This window comes from Hyperoodon ampullatus, assembly GCF_949752795.1.
Source record: "Hyperoodon ampullatus genome assembly, chromosome: 17".
Taxonomy (NCBI): domain Eukaryota; kingdom Metazoa; phylum Chordata; class Mammalia; order Artiodactyla; family Ziphiidae; genus Hyperoodon; species Hyperoodon ampullatus.
Window position 1 is genome coordinate 50196125 of NC_136930.1, and position 24265 is coordinate 50220389.

The 24265-nt window shown below is 34.3% G+C and overlaps 1 protein-coding gene across 1 annotated transcript in view; it reads right to left on the reverse strand.

The window, feature by feature from the left end:
- Positions 1-24265, reverse strand: part of EIF3E (eukaryotic translation initiation factor 3 subunit E) — a 46446-nt gene that overhangs the window by 21816 nt on the left and 365 nt on the right. Inside the window, exons 2-7 of the mRNA XM_079722585.1 lie at positions 22713-22827; positions 20988-21105; positions 16603-16645; positions 15434-15538; positions 10177-10302; positions 9377-9501 (exon numbers count right to left, since the gene is read on the reverse strand). Of these exons, the coding sequence (XP_079578711.1) occupies positions 9377-9501; positions 10177-10302; positions 15434-15538; positions 16603-16645; positions 20988-21105; positions 22713-22827 (632 nt within the window). The remainder of the gene's footprint in view (positions 1-9376; positions 9502-10176; positions 10303-15433; positions 15539-16602; positions 16646-20987; positions 21106-22712; positions 22828-24265) is intronic.

Below are 24265 nucleotides of genomic sequence, written 5' to 3' on the forward strand. Positions count from 1 at the left end.
CATCTCTCAACTCATCAAGAGCCCAGGAAAACCATTAAAAACCATATACTTTATTTTTTAATTGACTACTGATGTTGCTCCCAATATCTTCAATTCTGAGAAGCTGTTCTCACCAAAAGGCTACAAGTTTTAAACAAGTTCATTTTTTCTGGACATATATCTTTGGCCACTGCAACTGAACAAAATCACCACTGGTAAATGGCTTTCCTTACCTGCTTAACAAAAGAGCCGCTCAGAAACTTACTTTGGTTGAAGCCTCATTTTCATTAATTTTTGTGAGGAAATTCTGCTGTGATGAGATATTCTGTTTTAAATTTCCTAATTTTTCTGACAGTTGCTTTGTAATCAGTTGGGAATATTGTAACGAGTGCTTACAGTCTGGTTATGTAGATGTATACTGTATTCTCTTAGCATATCTACATTGTCAGTTCAATGCTCTGCTTTCTAATTTGAAACAAAATAATTCCCACTGCACTGTGCCTTAAAATTTAAGCACATTTGGTACTTCCCTGGTAGCACAGTGGTTAAGAATCCGCCTGCCAATGCAGGGGACACAAGTTCGAGCCCTGGTCAGGGAAGATCCCACACGCTGCGGAGCAACTAAGCCCGTGCACAACTACTGAGCCTACGCTCTAGAGCCCATGAGCTACAACTACTGAAGCCCCCGTACCTAGAGCCCGTACCATGCAACAAGAGAAGTCACCGCAATGAGAAGCCCGTGCACTGCAACGGTAGCCCCCGCTTGCCGCAACTAGAGAAAGCCTGCGCACAGCAACAAAGACCCAATGCAGCCAAAAATAAATAAATTAATACATTTATAAAAAAAAATTTAAGCACATTTGAGTCCACTTTTCTAAAAGAAGTAAAATGCTGCAGTACAGTGATACACATGGCACTTGAACTTTGTCCAGGTACAAGGGCAGCATCACTGGGATTCAAAGAGCACTGAGTAACAGAGTGAGGCAGGGAGAGGGCAATAATATATGATCTCTGTCACAACAATTCAACTCTGCCATTACAATCCAAAAGCAGCCAAAGGTGTGTGTGTGCGTGTGTGTAGATATATACATATATAAATGTGTGTTCCAATAAAAATTTATGGACACTAAAACTGTAATGTCATATAATTTTCACACTGCAAAATATTATTCTTTTCATTTTTTCCCCAACCATTTAAAATGTAAAAGCCATTCTTAGATTGCAGGCCATAAGAAAAAAGGCAGTGGGCCACAAGACGTTTTAGCCCATGGTCCATAGTTTGCAGACTCCTGGTATAGAGCATTACCATGGCTGACTTCGAAACATGCTAGGGCAGAAGTGATCCTTCCTATGTATGTATGTATGTATGTATGTATGTATGTTATGTATATAGATCAATACATAAATGAAGGGAGTGGGGATTAAGGGTGATTCTGGGGACGTTACCTTAGTTCACACTCTTGTAGGATCAGTAATTATATATTTAGTTCGAACAAAAGCAAAACCATAGATATGGTTATTTAACAGCCTGTACATAACCATTGTGCTCTTTTGTTCTACTTCTCTTTCTTATCATCCATCTCCTTTCCTCTCTATCAATCAAAATTTAAAAGTCAAATCAATTTTCATCTTCACTGGACTCTAATTTCTCCAGGTCTCACTGATAAGTGTTATATATTTACAGTGTGTTTAGCATGCCTAATACATCTGTATTTAGCTACGTAGGTTCTTAAACTACTTGTTATTTGTTTGGATTATAAATTAGGTAAGAAAGGAGGCTATACTTCCCCTATTTTTGAAATCTAACTTAAAATTAATTTTTCCTTTAAATAAGAGCTTCAGTATTTATTGTGTTTGGAAGTGTAATTTCATGATGGTTAAGTAAAAATGTTTATTTTTCCTCTAGCACAGCCCTGCTCTAATTGTACAATTTTATGGAAGTTTTTTCTACAGTATTTTCTAATTGTAAGTCAGAACATTTAGAAATCAAAGGATAAGACAAAATATGCCACCAAATAAAAAATATTTAAGTATTATATGGGGGATACTATAAGGACATAAAGAATAAAAATTCTGCTCTCAAATATGCTTATAATCTAGTTGGGGAGATAAGGCAATTATAAGATTTTTTAAAAAGACAGTAAATAATTAAATTCCAAATTATCAATATAAGGTAGGCACAATATACAGGACCTCATGTAGAAGTAAACCTGAGCTAGAGCTTGAAAAACAGGCAGGCTTTGAATTGGTACAAAAAAGGGAAAGGTACTTCCAGAAAGGCTAAAAAAAATCAAAAAGGCAAGACTTAGTAGAACTGCAGAGGATGGATTTTTAGAGATCATCCTGAGCTAAAGCAGGTAAAACACCTGCATGAAAAAGTTTTCTTATCAGGAACAATTAGAAAGTTTAGGAAAAATAAAGGCAGAGGGTAAATCAGGACAAATTCTAGACACGATCTACTTGACTGTTAACAGTAAAACTTGAAATTTCTTAGGATATTTATGATATCTTTATTTAGAAAACAAATTAAACATTCTTTTGCTAACTGAACTTTGAATCTTTCTTTATACAACTGGAGAGTAACTAGGGCATTGTATTACAAATGCATTCTTCTCCCTAATAGCATCTACATTTGGTGGCAAAGCCTCATCTCTAATAGCCTACCGAACACTGTTCTAGCTTACACCTGATACTTTATCTTACGTATTGTATTACATTTAAAAGTTCAACATTTTTCAAATGTGTAAATCATCTCCATGTTAGATTCAGAATAAATTATGGCGGAAATGATAATATATATGATGTAAGAGACTTAACCTGCACTGGCATCTAAACTTTCACTTCAAGGACAAAAGTATAAATTATCTCCACAGTACTTTCGTATTTTAAAAAAAGCCTGAAATCACAATCTATATAAACTATCAATTTAACATACACTCAATTAACCACATTAAATTGTATTTCTGTGCTACTGGAAATTAAAAACAGAAAAATATGATACTTTCTCCATTAATACCTACTACCTATCAGAGACTATTGAAAAATGCATACTGACTGTAGACATACAAATGCAAATTACACACTACTTACTAGAAGCTATTCTACTTAAAGAATATGCAACCTAGGAAAATGGCTGAAACAACGATCTGTCAAGCCAACTGGGTGTATTCTCACGTGAAAAAAGTTAGAATCAAGCAAAAATCAGAATAAGTCATTAAGACATTACTAATGAGGAAGAAAATATGATGGCAACCTGACCCTATGGCAAGTGAAAATGGTAAGCACTGTATTTTGGTGAAATTTTAAAACTGTAATACTACTGAGTTTTCTTTTTCACATTTTGCGAACAGGCTACTTCTGTTTAAAAAAAAAAATACTCCAAATGGCATCAGGGTTCTTACTGGGAGGATGAAAATGTTCAAAAGTTGATTTATGGTGATGGCTGCACCACTTGGTAAAGTAACTAAAAATCACTGAATTGTAAACAAAAAATGAAATCATCTGGTACCTTAGCACAAATCACAGTAGTGGCATCATACTATACTAGTCACTGTTATTAATAACCACACTCTTACAGTTAAAAAAATGCCAATTTCAACTATATCTTTGATTAGGCAGTACAAATTATTAATTTTCAAAAATTTCAACCCGTGTATACTTATCTTTTTAATATTCTGTATGACTAAAATGGGAAGTGTGTGAAAGATCTTCTGCTGTACACTACAGTGTCATGGTTGTTTTAAGGAAAAGTACACGTTCAATGATTGCGTTGCAAGGTGAACCAGCTGCTTTTCTCATAGAACACTATTTCTACCTGAAAGAATGACAGTCAAATCAAAGCCATTCAGACTTGAGTATTTGGCAGACATTTTCCAGATAATAAAGTTGAGCCTATCCTTCAATAAAAACAAATGATAAAAATCAGAGCTTTCAAAAAAAAGGGTAAAATTTTGGAAAGTTGTATCTGTCATCAAGAGTTTGACTATTTTCCAATACTTGAAAAGTCTTTTCTAATGGGTTTAGTAGTGAAATTAATGAATGAGATTTTTTTTGGTGTTGTATAATGGTGCTGTATATGTTGGAATACCTGCATAACTCCCTGAACCAGTATTTCCCAAACAATCAATGCATACGGTCATAAAATCATGCATGGGTAAAAGATCCATTTAAATTGCAAAATCAACCAATATAGTTTAGAATTCTAGTATAGTTTAGAATCCAAAAAAACTGAATGATATGGTTTCAAATCCCACATTTCAGTACCTTTTAAGAAATTACTACTTGTTGAGTTCTGGTGTATGATCAAAAAAGGATAGTCACAATTATCTGAAAAGGCTATTAAAACACCTCTCTCTCCCAACTACATGTATGTGTGAGGCTTGGTTTTCTTCTTATCCTTCAAACAAAATGATATATCACAACAGACTGAATGAAAATCAGATATGAAAGCAAACATGAAAATCTAGCTGTCAATTAAGCCAGAAATGTAAAGGTCTGCAAAAATGTAAAACAATGCCACTCATCACTAAATTTGGTTTTTTATTTTTCATAAAAATATATACAACTATGATCAATTTACTATTTGTCAATTAATAAATATATTTCAGAATTTCTTAGTTTTAATTTCTAATACAGTATATATCAATAAATTTAGCCAACATGTACGAAACTACACTCAAAAACTCTTAATAGTGTAAAAGAGTTTCAAGACCAAAAAGTTTAAGAACCATTCACCAGTAACAATAATACTGCCAAAGATAACTCTGATGTCAGTGTTTTTTTCTTCTCAACATCCAATGTTTTTTTCTCCTCAGTGTGTATATCTGATTTGGGTCTTGGAGGGGGTAAGAGGATCTTACTGAATGTTCTAATAGGGCTGGTCCTATTTGTCTCACAAAATTGGATGCAGAGTATCTCCCCATGTACACATAGTTCTTTTAATGTTCCAAAATTAGTAACTTCAACATTTACTAATATATTGCTAATTTTATTTTCAGTGCCTTTGTTCCGTTTTTCTGTACTTTTATTCAAGGTTTTAAAAGTTGAACAAGTACTCAAAGCTATGAATTAATTTCTGAGTCCTGCTTTGGCAGGTATTTCATAATTATCAACAGTTAATCTCTTCTTTGATTCAGTTACTTATAAAATTTTTAATAACTCCTAGTTTTACTGTTTTGTGTCCGGAAAGTACATGTTATAAAATTTCTAGTTTTAAAAATTTATTCAGAGATTTTTAATGGCATAAGGTATTGTCTTTTTTGTATATGAACCATGGAAATGCAAATGAAGGCATTAAGCCTACTTGTAGAATACAGCTTGATAATTAACTGTCTTAATTCTAAGTTGTTATTTTAATTATATTTCTATGACCATGAACCTTTACCTTACTTTAAAATTTAAAAAACAAATCTACTTTTTTGCAGTTTTCCTTTATAAAAGTTTAATTTTTTATCTTTAACAAAATTTTCTGCAATCTCAACTGAACTACCTTTTTATTTCTAATATCTATAATAAATGATTCTACTAACGAATTAAATATATTGTTTTGATTTCATACAAGCCATAAGGTTGTCAGGGATTAATCCATACTGTTTCCCCCTTATTTGTATTATAGAATTTTTACAGTGGGTTTGAATATTTTTACTTTCTTTGTTTGTATACTTCCTTTCATTACTTAAAAATATTTTTTAAAAATCAGTTGAATTTAATGTTCCTTTCTGGATACATCTGTAACTGCAAAAACTACAGCAGAGGGCTTCCCTGGTGGCGCAGTGGTTAAGAATCTGCTTGCCAATGCAGAGGACACGGATTAGAGCCCTGGTGCGGGAAGATCCCACATGCTGTGGAGCAACTAAGCCCGTGAGTCACAACTGCTGACAATCTTACAGGTTTTATTATTCAGGAGGGAGGCAAAATACTACATGATAATGTTACTTTTAATCTCTTTTGAATGCATGCTCGATTAATCTCCATAAATATTGAGAAATATACCCTTAATTCTTGAGTTTGAAATTCTCATCAAACATCTCTTTTTATAAGCTGCACGGATAGTTTAACATTAAAGATAGGTATGTAACATATTTTATATTCACCAACATCCCCAAATTTCTTGCAATGACTTACCAATCATTTTTCTGGGTACTCCAGATTCATCCATTATTGGTATGTCTCAACTACTGCATAAGATTGCAACTGTCAGTATCACAAATAAAAAAGCCTCTTCTAAAATATAATGGTTGCCCAAAGGGTGCATGAAAAAGGTACTTCTCAAGAATCAGAGTATAACAGAAATAAGACGGCCCTCAGAGGATTAAATAAACAATGCACCAGAGCAGAGAGAGATTCATCAGTTTAGTAAGAGAAACTACCAGATCAGGAAGTCTTGAGAAGAACTTGATAAAAAATATTAACATATTTAAATCAACATAGGGGGACAGGGAAAGAAGACAGGAGCAAAGTGAGAGATACTGATATGAAATGGAATCATAAAAAGAGAAGTAAAAAGCAAATCTTGGAAATGCCCATCCAAATGTTTAGGGTTACATAACATGTCAAAAAATGTTCATGATCTGGTCCTTATGACAAGGATATTCCTGTTGTGGAAATGGATATGTTAACCCAATGCTTAATCTGATGGTGCCATGAAACATTCCAGTCACATAAATTAATTTTCTATTCTGATTCCAAATATTCATAAAGGAATCCTCTGTATTCTACAGCTTCCTATGTATTAAACCTATAGGGTCAGAACAATCTGGTCGTGTTTCATGTACTTAGTCCTCTTAGCACTTCTCATTGCAAATAATGATGGCATTCTGGTTTTATACATCAGTCTTTTTGAGGTTGGTTCAGCTTTGTTCTTCACAAATCAACCCCTAGGATACTGTAAAATAAAGTTGCACGCTTCCTATACCAAAAGCCAGAACAAAATAATACCACCCTTGTAGGATCTTACTTTAGTACACAGTGGCTTTTCTTTTTTAACCTTTCCCAAGAGCTTTTTACTTAATGCAACATATGGACTACAACTTATATATAACTTTCCAGATTACTATCAATCATAGCATCCAGCAAAGAGTAAAGCATATAACTTTAAAATGTTCAGATTTCCCACAAAATAGGGTTTCTTTAATAAAGGAGGAACAACAGCTCAGACAGAATGAAGCTTTTATGTTCACATTAGTGAATAATGTGACTCTAGAAGGCATACTTGAACATCTCTAATAAAAGAAGAAATAACTATAATACCATGTAAATTACAAAATCTTATCTCTTATAATTTACATTTAAAATTTAATGCTGGAATCACCATCTTCTACCTCACTTAATGCCATGTAGTTTTTGTTTTTTCAAGGGAAGACCGAAATAATTTCCTATTACGAAAACTTCTTTGCCTGTGTTCAGTTTTAACAAATTGGACCAGCGTGTCATGCAAATACTGACTGAATACATTAATACTGAACTTAAGTTGTGATGTTAATACAAAAAATAAGCCAAGCGTATTTCTGATAAATGTGCTGCTATTTGACAGATTCAGGGGAACATTTAGCATTTAATGCAGAAAACACAATTTAAACTATTTTAAAAATGGCTCCCTGGGACTCCCCTGGTGATCCAGTGGCTAAGACTTCCAATGCAGGGGTGTGGGTTCAATCCCTGGTTGGGGAGCTAAGATCCCACATGCCTCGTGGCCAAAAAACCAAAAAAACAAAAGCAGTATTGTAACAAATTCAATAAAGACTTTAAAAAATGGTCCACAACCAAAAAACCCACAAAACTCCATTTCTACATTTAAAAATTACTGGCAATTCTTGGTTGGCAAATATTTTTCATCTGTATCGCCACCAATAACTTCATTTCTCTTAAATTTAAAGTCCATGTGATTATGTTAACAACTTAACTGAAGAGGTCAAATATTTTATAGTCTCAAAAATCTTACTAAACTGAGTATTTAAAGAACATGTTTATTCACATGACTCAGTTTAGATGATTATATTTCATCAACTTATACAAAAATATCGCTAAAGTATTATTACCTTATTTTCAAGACTTAAAAAAAATTTAAAAATACACTGTTCAGGGCTTCCCTGGTGGCACAGTGGTTGAGAGTCCGCCTACCGATGCAGGGGACACGGGTTCGTGTCCCGGTCAGGGAGGATACTGCATGCCACGGAGCGGCTAGGCCCGTGAGCCATGGCCATTGAGCCTGAACGTCTGGAGCCTGTGCTCCGCAACGGGAGAGGCCACAACAGTGAGAGGCCCATGTAGCAAAAAAAAAAAAAAAAACACTGTTCAATGTTCATTGATTTTCTATTAGATGGGTATTACACCATCTATTCCGAAACTATACTTCTGTAAATTAAATATGAATTTTAGAAAAAATGTTAAAATCTTAATTTGACAGACAATAAGCAGAAATCAACTGAAATGTATTAGGATCACCATCTTAAATTGAGTTAAAAATAACAAAAATATGGCTCAAAGTGTTATGTGAGACTTAATCAACAATGCAGTCAATAAGTCATACCAAGAATGCAATCTTGGGCTAAATTAATATAAGTATATGTACTGGTCATAGGAGCTAATATTGCCACTGTAATCTATAAAGCTTAGATAACAATCTTAGAATAAGCTTTCAATTTTAAAGATCCAGATTTTTAAAAAGCTGTGGATAAACTGGTGGTTACCTAAGAACAGCAGCCAAAATACTAAAGAATGTGACAAACTATATTACTTAATAAAACTAGAGATATTTAGCCTGAAGGAAAGAAAAATAAGGAAAATTATCTTCAAGTATCTGAAGTATTTTCATAAAGCAGTCTAGTTTTCTGTTGCTCCAACCAAATAAGAAATAATAGAATATTCAGAGGCATTGACCTCAAATGGAAGAATAAATTTTTAAAAATGATTTCTAGCTAACAGTAGAACAGTCTAGTTCATAAAGCAGTGAATTTCTTATCACCAAAAGCTGGATGATGGAACAAAGATGATATAAAAGGGATTCTCTTGGAATGTATATCTTCCTTCCAAATAATATGGCCTAGAGCCTTAATTCTAAAGCTTTAACGTATACATGAATTGCCTGGGTTCTTCTTACGTTGAAGATTCTGATTTAGTTCTTCTAGGATAAGGCCTGAGACTCTGCATGATACTGATGCTGCTGGCCCAGGGACCAAATTTAAATAGCACTTTAAAGGTCTTAAGAGTATACTTTTATCAAATAATTTACTTAAGAGTTACATGTAAGCTTTTTCAATTAACAAGCAAATCTACCACATGAAGAGGGGAAAAAATGTGACAACAAATTCAAATGTTAGAGAGAAGTACATATTAAATTTTAAAAATTCTATTTGATTTCATATAATTAAAGTCAAAACTGTACAGTGAAATAACTTACTGTGGCTGGTAAAGGAAGAGATCAATAATGTTATCGCGCCCTTTAGGGTGATTGAAGAAAACAAACAGAGACCAATGAATGAGCCATGTTCGCTGCTGAAGAGACTGAAGTGGAGAACTCACAGACTAAAGGATTAAAAAAGGTATACATAGGAAATATTAATATATGAGAAAGATGAAAGGGAATAAACATGGCTGATCTCAGAATTTTATTTTAAATGAGAACCTTCTAAAGCATGCACGGTGATCATTATGATCAAAGTCCAATCCCCCAGACCACTCTACTCTCTGCATGACCCTTGACATTCAAAATTTCTCTGTTCTCAGAGACAGATTCAACAACGTCCACTAAGCCATTTTTACAGAGGCTCTAAGTTATACTTATTTCAGAAAACATTTTATAAGCAAGGACTAAATTAAACACTTCATAATAAGTTTTATTAGACATTAACAGTAGATGAAAACTGTCATCTTCTGCATTAGACTTTCAATAACGGGTGGCACTAAGAGTATTACGTCATTTCCACTGGAACAGATCAAAGAGGCACCACAGCTCTAACAAAAATTAAAACTGAATTATTTTCTCTAAGAGCCAAAAAAAGTTTGACAGCTTCCTTCAAGGAGATTCAGTAAAACTAATCAACCCACTAAAACCCACTGTGATTTTTGTATCAGGTCAACATTTTAGTTTCGTCTCCCTCCCTTTCCTCCTTCCTTTCTAAAGTACAGTGTTTTCCTTATCAGAAAGTATGAAGGATACACAGAAATTTCAGAAAATCACCCTGAAAAAGTGTAACTCACATTATTATCTATGGTCTCTTTTAGTCGTGTAAGGTCTTCCATGGCTGCATCCCAATTCTGCATTAAGATTTCAGAGGCCAGTTTTCCCCAGAGTGAACTCAAAGCATTTCTATCTGTTGCTGGAACCTGTTTAAGCAATCATAATTATATTCTGAATACTCTGGAGGAAAAAAAGATAATGTATATTTTATACCCTACATATCCCTCGGGCCTACTAAAAGATCTATAGCACTCTTCCCCAAACTCCAGTTATATAAGCCCTTATTTGGATCACACTGGTTAAGCTGATTCAAATAGATTTCATTTAACTTAATTTACTAAAAATATTCAGGTCTTTGATAGTCAGTCTAGATCAGAAGATAAATAACTTAAAACTAGGATACAGCACCAGTGTTTTAGTGTAACCCATTTCAGATCATTTATACACAATTAATCAAACTTTAGGGACTCAAAACTTTGCAAACAAAGTTAGATTCAGAGACAATTTGTTGCTAAAAATTCCTGGAGTGAAGATGTGAAAATCAAGACTTGAGTCTCATCTACAATTTAGAAAAGTTATTTCCAGAACAAAAAAACTTCCAAATTATGATATAAATGGAAGAGGTCATAGAGAGAAAAAAAAGCAGGTCTACTGGTTAATAACATTAATAATTATCAAAGGAATATGTACTGAGAAACAGAAGTTCATTTTCTTATATAACCCTAAAACCCTGGAAGGTAAATAGTAATTTTTATCCCTATTTTAAAGAGGGGAACTGACGCACGGAGAGCATAATTTGTTGAAAATTATACTTCTAATCATTAAAAGCTATAAAATTCCATACTGCAGTCTTAACCCTACAAAAAAGGAGGAATGAGGGTCACTCTGTCTCTTCTTGCCATTGATGCAAGTGGGTCATAAACCCAAACACCTATAAAGACTAGGCTAATAACAAAAACAAGTAAAGCAGGACTCTCAAAACAAGGCAAAGAAAGTGGATATAATGACTCTGAACTGTGCTAAAGCAGCAAAAGCAAGTGAGGGTACTGGAGGGAGAAAACATTTCTATACCCCAAGCTGAAATTTTGAATTTTTCACTGAAGCACTTACATGGTACTAATAATTGTAAAGTACTACTGGTATATATTATAATTACAAGTTAAATAAAATCATATGGGCAGGACTGGAAATCCAACCACCAATAATTCTGGCTCTACCACTTACTGTAAGTAGCTGAACCATCTGTGCTTTAGCTTCCTCATCTATAAAATGGGGATAGTAACAGAAGCCACCTCAGTTGTTGTATGACTTAAATCACATAATACATGTAAAAAGATTACAACATCATCTGACACATAATAAAAACTTGGGAAATGTGAGTCATTACCACAATGATAATGAGAATAGAAATGATTATATCAGAGTATTATAGGTTGCCTAAACTATGAGGATCAAAACCATACCTAAGTCAGACTCTGCCTATACTGAAATTCTTCCTTTGATGTAATTAATTCAAACGTACAGGAAAACACTTTAGCAAACTCTCAGAACAGGTAAATAGTAGAGACTAAATTTGCAAATTAAAATTTGTAACATAACCATGAAATCACTGGTTCTTATTATTATTACAATGTATGTCCACAAGAAACTTGTATATGAATATTCATGTCTTTATTTGAAATAGACAAAACCCAGAAGTAATCCAAATGTTTATCAACAGATGAATAAACTGCAGTATATTCATAGAATAGAATACTAGTCAGCAATGGAAAGAATCAAACTTCTGAAACATACAATAATATAAATGAATCGCAAAAAACTTCTAGTCAAAATAAGCCAGGCACAAGCTTACATATATCATTCCACTTACATGAAATTCTACAACAGACAAAACTAATCTACAGGGATGGAAAGCAGACCAATGGATGAACCAGAGATGAGGTATGATTGCAAAGGGGAACAAGGGGTCTTTCTGGGGTAACAGAAATATTCTTTATCTTGATTTGGTGGTAGTTGCATAGGTATGTGCATTTGTCAAAACTCATTGAAATCAAAAAAACCTTATATAAAAATCTATAAAATTATTGTTCAAATTACAAAGGATAAAATGTTTGATCCTTACAAAGAAATCTAAGTACTAATATTTCATTGAATCTAAGATGTCATCAATTTTATGGTATATTATTTTAGGTCAATTCAGGACACATCCTAATTTTAGATGTTAAAGTGGGATAAAAATATATCTGAGAATCGATATGAAATAGATGTCTTTTACAGTGACATTATCAGAGTACATCAGATCCAAATCTTCAGTCAAGAGCCTAAAACTTCACCAAATCATCATTACTCAAGCTTTCTTGAGTCAAGGAAAAGTACCTTTAAATTGAATGGCAAGTACTTACAGTAGATAAATTTTAAATTCTGAGTGAAACACACACACACAAATATGATCACCAACAGTCCTAGCATCTTAAAATCACTTTTATTTCAAATAGCTGCTGGATGAGGAGAGGGGTTATATTTTGGAGCCAGACCAAAGGCCACAGTGAGGGCAAATTTTAACAAAATAATTACAATACAGTTATTAATTAAAATAGTTATAAATTAATAACTTTTAAAACAAAAATGTTCAAAAATTCCTAACAAATCTGCTCCACCATTTCAATTCAAATTAACGCATTTCTTAGAGCATGATTCAAAGAAGCTTCACAATCAAATAGGGTGCATTTAAGCACTCGGTGTATTCTAAAAGCCGTGAAGTCTTTTAAAAATAAAAGTAGATTCTAGGGTCATACAGCTTTAATTTATACAACACTAACCTACAACAGGTCACTCAGAGAGTCAAATTCTAATCTCAGATCATAGTTACAATGGTTCTTTCATAGCTTATGTTTCCCTAACCATAGATTTAAAAGAATAGTCAACCACCAGAAAAGAAATGAAAACAGGCCATTTGCAAAAAAGTAAAATTAAATAACTAATAAGCAAAAACATTGACATTATTTATCCCAAATCCAAAACAGGATTTTTATCTTTGCTATTAACAAGATTTCAAATACGTAGATTTTTTAGTGGTGTCTATCTTAATCAAAAGAAAAAGTAAATAATCCATTTTTAAACTTAGCTTAGTTAGCCTTTATCAATATGCCAACATGAAGTAACCAACTCCCATATAACTCAATTGTTCTGTGGCACAAGATGGGACAAAAACTAAAATGAACTGCACCTAATTTCTGAACACTATCCAATCACTATATTTTGACTGCTCTTAACGTAAAACATTAATTCTGTATCCAGACCATGGTATTCAATCACTTAAACATCATTTGAGTTCCATCATAAGATCTGCTAGGCAATGTAAAAGCTTAAGATCAACCCAGAATTTTTTAAGACAGGAAACTAATTAGATCTTCGTATTTTACAAAAGTAAATATAAAAACTGCAAACTTTTAAGTATATACCTATCATATGCAGAAATTTTCAGACTAATTATGAAACCATACTACATAAACATAATAATACTATTAAAACTAAAATATGTTACATGTGTTAGGATAAAAGCTTTTTGCAGCAGTGTAGCACGTTTTTTAATCCCCAAAAGATTCATGCATACTACTCTGGCTCAAGTCCATGTCATTACAGTTGGCTCTTCATACCAATCTGCTTTCAAGGGTGGATATGCTAGAAGAGTTTCAATATCTGGATTTCCAGCAGTTACCTTAAGTTTCCATGTCTTAGCAAAATGGCACATTCACTCACTGACCAGCAACAATAAATTTACTGTGCTAGAACTCTAACATGACACTAAATCTTCATTCTCAAAATTCACTCCCAGCATTAACAAATGATATGAATAACCAACTCTTTTCATGTACCTGTAATCATATCAGGCTTCTGATTTTACAATCCTCGTCTAAGCTGTTTACATTTCCAAAGTAATCAACTTTTGCTCTCCTAAATCCTTCATAATATTCAAAGTAAAACTGATGGAATTTTCTGATAAGCTGCTACAAATTTAGCATCACCCATTACCTTCAATGCACTTGCAAGCTAACCACAGCTAAACTGTAAATTAAGAATTCATTTACAAATGGGATAATTTTTTTTTCAAATCAAACTTGGAAATAAACTGAAATCTTTATTTCTTTGAAGGAAGGATGGTACTTTAAAAGATGAACTTGTCTAAGCACTTTTTTAACTGTAGGATTTATTCGATTTAATAATACTGAACTCTTTCCTCACTTGCAAAAAAGGAAAATTTAATTTCCTAGAAAACAACCAAAGATAGCAGCCACTGAGTCTTTTCTTTGTGACTTGCGGGGCTAAAAGAAAAAAGGCACCAGAGAATAGAGACAGAAAGAACGGACTCTTCCAAGGTTGGAAGACAAAAAGTCCTTGTCTTAAAGAGGTCATTTCCCAACTTCTAGGGTTAACTAGAGATATCAGAGATGTAGGTACTTGCTTACTAATCCAAAGTAACAAATTATAATTTCTCAAATGAGACGCTAGTTAAAACAAGAGAATTTTGGTAACTTTAGAAGGCATTTATTAATATAATTACCTAAACAGAAGGCAGAATAAGAAAGAAATCTGTCAATGTGAAATCCTGATTTTTCCTTTGGCTTCATGCAACTCTCCTTCCCTAACAAACACAATGAATCTAGGAAACTTGTCAAGTAGACAAATGAAGAAAAAAACGTTAGGGATTTTTTCTAGCAGCACTATTTAAACTCATCTACTCCCTACATAATGAGAAGAAATTGAGCTTTGTAGTCTAATACCTGAGGGCAGAAGTAAATAGAAAAAAGTTACTATTAAAGCATAAAATCTTTTCAGATATCATTAGAATTCCACAGCTGTTTAGAACAAATTCAAGGAATATATGCAGCATAAAATATTGAATTAAAATTAGGAATAACAGATTTATTCAGTAAATATTAAGCACCCACAATGTGCCACTCACTGTGCTGTACAGTAATACTATAACAAATTCACTACATGATAGAATTCTACTAATGCTAAAATCATACAATTATATATAAAATGAAAAATTAGTGGTTCCTACTTTTGGATTTCAAGGACAAGTTAAATCTCCCTCCAAATTTTGAGGCCCTGAAATAAGGTTTCCTATTCCTATTTGGTTTTGTTGAAAGTTTATTTTTTTCTCCTTTTGCCAATAACTGTTGAAAACTTAATGGACAGATCAAATCTACAGACATGTTTTAAGGAACCAAGACAACCTACAAAAGAGAAGAAAAAGAAAAAAAAATTACTTACCAATACTCTAAAGAAGTAAAGATATTCTGCTGCTCCAGAGTAATTTCCACATTCATATTGGAATTTTGCATACCTGTAGAGTGTATCTAAATATTCCTGCCTAAACTAAAAAAAGGAAAAAAGCTTAAATTCTATTTTTTAATTTTGAGTTTTAAAATTCAAACCATTTACTCTTTCAAATATCCCCAGATATCAATTCTTTCAAAAGTTACTACCCTCCCCCTGCCCCCCAAAATCAGAAAAGCACATGACCGTTAAAATACGTACTAGGAATTGTTGGATTTAACATTCATAGTTCTGAACTGTAACAATACCTACTTTGTTGTGATACAAACTTGAATTACAGCTGAAGGTTTGATGTGTGAGTCCCTTAGCTGGTGAATGAGCTTAGACAACTACCAAGCATATGCATCCCTGTAAGGATTTTGTGATTCTGTACAAATAATGTGTATAGTAAACTTCAGTTCTCTGAAAAAACTGGTCCCCAAATTACACCAACTTTTACAGTTAATGATGCAAAGTGAAAGACAAAAAAATCAAGAGAAGGACTCCGAACCAGAACATTAACAAATACACCAAACATTCCATATGGAAACCAAAAAGAGCAATTTTGCAGTGGTCAGCATGTCTCTTGTTACAATAATTGTTAAATGAATGATAAAACTTGAATGCAAGTTAAAAAACTGATTATATACATAGCCTCATACTTTGAGTTAACGCAAGGGGAAGAAGACTGGGAGATGACTAGGAAAGCCTATAACAACATTCCTTTATATGGGGGTTTACGAAGGTCTTGGTAATGTCAAGGGCTACTGTATTCCACAAGGCAGCTTAATGCTATTGCTCAACGTATTCTAATTCAAATTTAGTTCTGTTTTTACCCACTTGTTTATCCATCAGAAATATAAAATGCTAACTATTACATGATCATTCTGGAACAAACAGTTTGAGAATTTCTGTTATCTAAAAAGGTAAGTATAAGGATATTATTTTCCAATCAAGGCCAATTTTTAAAAACTGAAGTTTCAAAAACATACCAGGTATTATGTCTAATAACTTAATCTGGAAATTATACTCTTGTCAAGCCATGAATCTATCTATACAGCACTATTCTTTAATTAGCCTTATTAAAACATGACAACTAAACAATTTTTTAAAAGACCACTTACACCATGCTTGTCTGCGAGGTAGTCAAACAGCATCCGACCATCCCTTAATAATAAAAAAGCAAAAATTACTGTAATTTATAGGCCACAGAAAACAAAAGAAGCCTATCCAACTTCTATCTTATTACTCACATAAAGCCAATTTAATTATCTTAATACTTAAACACTAAAAATAAAACAAGACTTCCAGAATAAACAAAACATTACATGTTTTGAACATAAGGAATAGGAACTCAAGGAGAACTGCAAACTTAAAATTTCACTTTCAGATTTCTTTAGCCCTAACTGAAAATCATGTGTTCTGATTCACCACATGATCTAAGTTTTTTAGGTAATAAAACCAGAACATTCTGACTATTCTTATAGTGAGGTCAGTGAGGTCTACTTAGGTGTTAACCTACTGAGAATGGAATTTGTTCTCTTGAGGATACTTTTCTAATAGGTAACATATTCTTTTTTTTGTTTGTTTGTTTTTTGTGATACACGGGCCTCTCACTGTTGTGGCCTCTCCCGTTGCGGAGCACAGGCTCCGGACGCGCAGGCTCAGCGGCCATGGCTCACGGGCCCAGCCGCTCCACGGCATGTGGGATCTTCCCTGACCGGGGCACGAACCCGCGTCCCCTGCATCGGCAGGCGGACTCTCAACCACTGCGCCACCAGGGAAGCCCAGTAATATATTCTTAAAATAGGATAGAGATGGAAATAATGTACAAGCAGGAATTAATCCTGTATATAAATTTTGTCCCCCTCCACAATGTTAGTATTTCTCATAAGGATAGTGATTTGGCAAATTTACAAGACTAATAAATCATACCTAACTCACATGCTATCTATGTTACATACTCTATATGATTATTATTCATACCAAAGTGTCAAATAACCCAATGTAACATTTTTAAAATTAGCTTTGCATAACTTGAGATGTTGGCAGCCTTGTAAAAGACAAATTGATGACAAAGACACCAAGGAACAAGTGACAGGTGGCAGAGTTGCCCGCCTTCTGGGCATTTGCAAAAATGAAACCATTTTCTTATGCTCATTGTAACAATGAATACCGTGGCATGTCCTTTGGGAGCATAATTTTACTTGAAGGTTTAATGGGGAGGGGATATGTTACCACTAAAATTAACATGAACATATTATAATACTAAATAAAAACATGCATGAAATTTTAACATAAAGAGATCTCAAAAAAAGCCACTTAACACTTGCTGTAGATCATAGTGAATAACTTTGTGTTATATGCCTTATACCGCAGGTACATAATCACTGTCCTCTGGCTGATACGGTATTTCTGGGAAAGTATGAGAAGTACAAAACTACATATTCAATGAAATTTTAAAATGGGGAATCGGCAGGGAAAGGTTATTACTTTGAAAATGAATAGGTTATAAATTTAATTAGATTACAAGTTTTTAACCCCAATTCCATCCTTTCATTTATCTCCAATTTACTGCCTATTAAGCTAAAAGGAGTTATCTTTTTCTAATATTTAGTGAACAAATCTATATTCATCTTATTCATACCTTAATCCAATTACTTCCCAGTATTTAAGTGACTGGACTAAACTTAGAATTAAAATCCTAAATTTTCTGCTGTACCCTAACATCTGGATTATTTCAGCCATCCCTTTGTGGGCTCTTACATGTGACTTGAAGGGCTACAATTACTCATGATATTCTAAGTGTATACTAGTATACACAGACACACAGAGATAGCTATACACAAGCCATATACATATATATGAAAATACATATATGTAATAGCTTTGTAAGATATAGTTATCTCTGTATATATATACATACTATATAACATGGCACATTATAGTAAGGTATAGTAATTGTATAGTATTTGCTGCTTTTCTAAAACATACCTGGTAACACTTTCTCAAATCACAAATGAAAACTTAGAGCCAATCGCTCTAAAAATTTGGTTTGATGACATATCCTAAGAACTCAAGGTGCAACATGGTAAAATCCTAAACAATTCCTCAGGCGAATATATTGATAGAAAAGATTTACCACAATGGCAATATTCAATTTTAGTAGAAGACTATTTTTAAACATTTTTAATGACCCAAAGGGCTTCAATTAGTGAAGTCAGAGTAGGGTAACATGCTTTCTTTGTAAACTAGACAATAAGTCTATTTCTAGCTAAGAGGAGATCAGAAATAAAATATAACCATATCAGCTCTATACTACCCTCCTTGGGCTGAGCATGGAAGGATATGAGACAATGTAGCAAAGTGATAAAGTGAGCTCAGTTTTCCCATACATTGAGCAACCCATGTACTCTAGGTATTGCCCAGGCACAGTTTCTCAGCCTCAGCACTAATGACATTTTGAGTTGGGTAATTCTTTTGGGGGAAGTGAGGGTAATGCCTAATGCACTGTAGGATGTATAGCAGCATCCCTGGCCTCTCCTCTTTAGATGCTGGTAGTACCTCTCCAGCTGTGACAACCAAAAATGTCTCCAGACATTCTAAATGTCCCCTGGGAAGGGGGGAGGAGGGTGGAGCTGCTCAGCATAATCAGATTTGGATTAACTGGCGAAGAAGTTCTAAAAAAATTTAGTTATTAACATTTATAATTAAGGACTTCCTCGTCCTTACACAATAAAGATAAATGAAAAAAAACAGATAAAGCGATCTCTTAAACTGTGAACTTTTAGACTGGGTTACTAAAGTATGAATTAACATTTGTATTAAACCAGAAAACAGACTTTTTAGAATTCAAATTAAGGAGAGGTTACCTGAAGGCAACAGAAATAAAAGCAAAAATAAACAAATGGGACCTAGTCAAACTTACAAGTTTTTGTACAGCAAAAGAAACCATAAACAAAACGAAAAGACAACCTACTGACTGGGAGAAAGTATTTGCAAATGATGCAACCAACAAGGGCTTAATTTCCAAAATACACAAACAGCTCATACAGGGAATTCCCTGGCAGTCCAGTGGTTAGGACTCTACGCTTCCACTGCAAGGGCAAGGGCTCAATCCCTGGTCAGGGAACTAAGATCCCGCATGCTGCGGCAAAAACAAACCAACAAAAACACAACAAACAGTTCATACAACTCAACAACAAAAAAACAACCCAACTGAAAAATGGGCAGAAGACCTAAATAAACATTTCTCCAAAGAAGGCATACAGATAGCCAACAGGCACATGAAAAGATGCTCAACATTGCTAATCATTAGGGAAATGCAAATCAAAACTACAGTGAGGTACCACCTCACACCAGTCAGAATGGCCATCATTAAATGTCTACAAACAAATGCTGGAGAGGGTGTGGAGAAAAGGAAACCCCCCTACACTGTTGGTGGGAATGTAAATTGATACAGCCACTGCAGAAAACAGTACGGAGGTTCCTTAAAAAACTAAAAATAGAGTTACCATATGATCCAGCAATCCCACTCCTGGGCATATAACTGGACAAAACTATAATTCAAAAAGATACATCGGGGCTTCCCTGGTGGTGCAGTGGTTGAGAATCTGCCTGCTAATGCAGGGGACACGGGTTCGAGCCCTGGTCTGGGAAGATCCCACATACCACGGAACAGCTAGGCCCGTGAGCCACAACTACTGAGCCTGCGCACCTGGAGCCTGTCCTCCGCAACAAGAGAGGCCGCAATAGTGAGAGGCCCGCGCACCGCGATGAAGAGTGGCCCCCGCTTGCCACAGCTAGAGAAAGCCCTCGCACAGAAACGAAGACCCAACACAGCAAAAATAAATAAATTAATAAACTCCTACCCCCAACATCTTTAAAAAAAAAAAAAAAGATACATGAACCCCTATGTTCATAGCAGCACTATTCACAATAGCCGAGACATGGAAACAACCTAAATGTCCAACAACAGATGAATGGATAAAGATGTGGTATATATAAACAATGGAATACTGCTGAGCCATAAAAAAGAAAGAAATAATGCCATTTGCAGCAACATAGACAGACCTAAAGATTATCATACTAAGTGAAGTAAGTCAGAAAGAGAAAGACAAATACCATATGATATCACTTATATGTGGAATCTAAAATATGACACAAATGAACTACAAAACAGAAACAGACTCACAGACCCAGAGAACAACAGACATAGAGGACAACAGACTTGAGGCTGCCAAGGGGGAGGGGGTGGTGGAGGGATGGATTGGGAGTTTGGGATTAGCAGATGCAAACGATTATATACAGAATGGATAACCAACAAGGACCTAGTGTACAGCACAAGGAACTATTTTCAATATCCTGTGATAAACCATATGGAAAAGAATATGAAAAACAATATGTATGTATATGTATAACTGAATCACTTTGCTGTACAGCAGAAATTAACACAACACTGTAAATCAACTATACTTCAATAAAATAATTTTTAAAAAAAGGAGGTTACCTGGTTGACTGCATTTGCCTTGTAGTTTCTGGATCTTCAAACATCTTCACAATAGGTTCAGTTTCTGCCTGAAGCTGTTTCAGTTGTGCAACAACGGTGGTTCTTTTTTCTCTCAAAGCTAATTAAAAATGCAAAGGAGTACTATAATGTTAAACTATATTGCTCACTATGAGGATGTCTCTGGAAATTTTTCAATCTATCTAAATTGTGCATATATTTATCCCCAATATATTCATGTGCCAGGAGCCACCAACTCAGTAACTCCCCCAGATCCAATTTCTTCTTTCTAGCACTGCAAAGGCACATAAAGGAAGAGTGAATTCTCTTCTTACTCATAGAAGAAACTGAGGAATATACAGATACAGCCTGGGAGAAGGAGCTGTTGAGGAAACAATTATTTAACTCTACATTTCAGAGACTTCATTCTCAGTGTTTTTATATTTGTTTTCATTGAATTCTTTCAGGAGGTTATCCCACAGTTTCTGAAGAGGCTCAGAGGGTTTTACATATTACTACAGGTTTTCAACTAGGTTGAATGGAATTTAAATCCAGTCAATAATTTCTCTTTTCACTTTAAATCTAGTTCTGTAATCTCTCAAAACCAATTCTATAGTTTCTTTTTACCGCATCATGAAGTCAGAGAAAACTTGCACATAATTTATCCCGTTAGCATGTTTTAAAGTTTCACTAAGAAACAGTTTACTTTTTTACCACAAACTAAAATTTAAAGAGCTACTGTTCTTGCGGGGAACTATAATAGAAGTCAAAATAGTGATTATGTTTTATGTAATAATTTCTACATTATATATTAGAAAGTACTAATACTAGGAGAGTGTTTCTCAAACACAGACGGGATCTGTGATCAAATTTTGAGAAATGTCAATTTAAACAAAGTAAACTGTATTTCTCTACTGAGTTCTTATAATCTTTTAAAATACTATGTGCATAGTGGGGTTTTTTGTTTGTTTGTTTTAAAAACATCTATTACTACAGAAAACAAGGATTTCAAAATATACCACAGTAGTTCCCTAATTTGAGTGCTGGTCTTCAGCCAACATTTTCTGGTTAAGTAGATCTGAGGTATGGCACAAGAATTCGCATTTCTAACAAGTTCTCCCAGGTGAGCTGAGGATGCTGGTTCTGGGGACCATGCTTTTGAGAACCCAGATGCTTCAAGACAAAAAAGAAATCTCCAAGGCACACAAGATGCCAACTGAAAAAGTCAAAAAACTGCAAAATTCCCAGAAAATTCTAAGGAAACAATCTGATTAATAAGCACAACTTTGATGCTGCATACTATGAACTGAAGACATTTGATGACCATGTTTTAAAGTAGTTTCACACTTTTTATAGGGTCCCCAACCGGCGGGCTGCAGACCAGTTGGTTAGGAATCCAGCCGCACAGCAGGAGGGAAACAGCGGGCAAGGGAGCAAAGCTTCATCTGCAGCTCCCCGTCACTCACACTGCCCCCTGAACCATCCCCATGCCACCCCCAGACCATGGAAAAACTGTCCTCCACAAAACCGGTCCCTGGTGCCAAAAAGGGTGGGGACCACTGCTTTAGAAGACCTGTAACCTTCATATTACCTTTCATCCAAAGAACTTTTAAATCATTCAAATAATTATTAAGACTTCTGGCTAAAGCACTTTTATAAATCACAAAACTTTTAATACACATGCCCTCAGTTCACAAGTCAAGCTTCAGATGTAATGACAAAACTTACCATGAGGAATATCATCAGAATAAAGGTTTTTGTATACATCCATAGCAAAGTCTACCATGTTGGTATCACTAAGAAGATCCAACTTCCCTTGTAACAATTCTTTTTCATTATATATCTGCAAGAGAAAATTACTTTCTAATGAATAAACTGAAGTTCCCTCAAGTAAAGTGGTTAATATTAAGATAGTGTACCTGGAAACATAGGTCCTGAACTATTTTTTTAATAAAATATATACTATTAATACACCCTCCTATAAGAAAGGCAAGCAATCAGCCTACAGAGACATAAAGTATTTTGTTTACCTAGCAACTTTAAAATAAAGGCAATTACATACCACAAAGCCATTCCCACCAACTTCTGATTTATACTGATTTTTTAATGTGTCCCTACAAGTCATCTTTTAGCCTTTCTAGAACAAGACTGTGAGTAAATAAACCACACCAACTCCACTGATAAGCACATAGTATTGTTGACTCCTCTCCACATTCGTTTAATTAAGAATCAACTCTTAAATGTTTTACCTTCTTAGTCTCTCTCACATCCACATCATGCCTACCCATTTCTCGTTGAGGTGGCCTCTCCTTTTCCCCCCACATACTTTTCCACTAAATAGTTAAAATCCTCTACAATGCTTCCCATCCACACCCCTGAAACAAACTGGCACCCATTCTTTCAGTCAACCTTGTCATATCAGGTTTTAGCTTTTGCAAAGAGTTCAAGAAATGCAATTTAACCCACAGTTCAGGAACCAAATAGATACATAAGCAAACTCACATAAACATGAAGTGTACTGAGCAATATGTTAAGGATTCTACACAGTAGCATTCAGGGAGAGAGACAGTAACATAATTCAAAACAATTGTTAATCAAATAGTCAAGATAAGGTTTCAGCAAAAGAAAAGATTTTTGTACTAAATCTAATTTTTTCAAGCAAAGAAAAATGAAGGAAGGAAGATTATGCAACATTTTACTACCCGTGAAAAGAAAAGATAAAGGAGGTCAAACGGTACAGCCATGAGATCAAACCTGAATCTTCCAAACTACATAAAGAACGCCTACAAAACAGTAAGAAAAAACAGACAATCCAATTGAACATGGCTAAAAGATTTTAATAGGCACTCCACAAGAGCACAACCAAATGGCCAACAAACACCGGAAAAAGTCCTCAACCGCATCAGTCATAAAGGAAATGTAAATTAAAATCACACTAAAAACTAAAAAAACTGGACAATACCAGTGTTGGTATAATTGCAGAGTAACTGAACACTTTCTCTGCTGGCAGAACTACAACCACTTTGGAAAACTGTTTTTATCTTCTAAAGCTAAAATATTCTTTAACCCAGCAGTTCTAGTCCTAAGTACCCAAGAGAAATGGGTACGTATATTCAAAGGACATTACGAAGAATGTTACCAGCAGAACTATTTGTAACAGCTAAGTCCTATCAACGTTAGACTGGATAAATAAATTGCAGTTATTTAGGACATTTGCAACGTTTTATTTATTGATCTGGATGGTGGTCACACATAAATGTGTTTCCTTTGTTGAAAAAAAA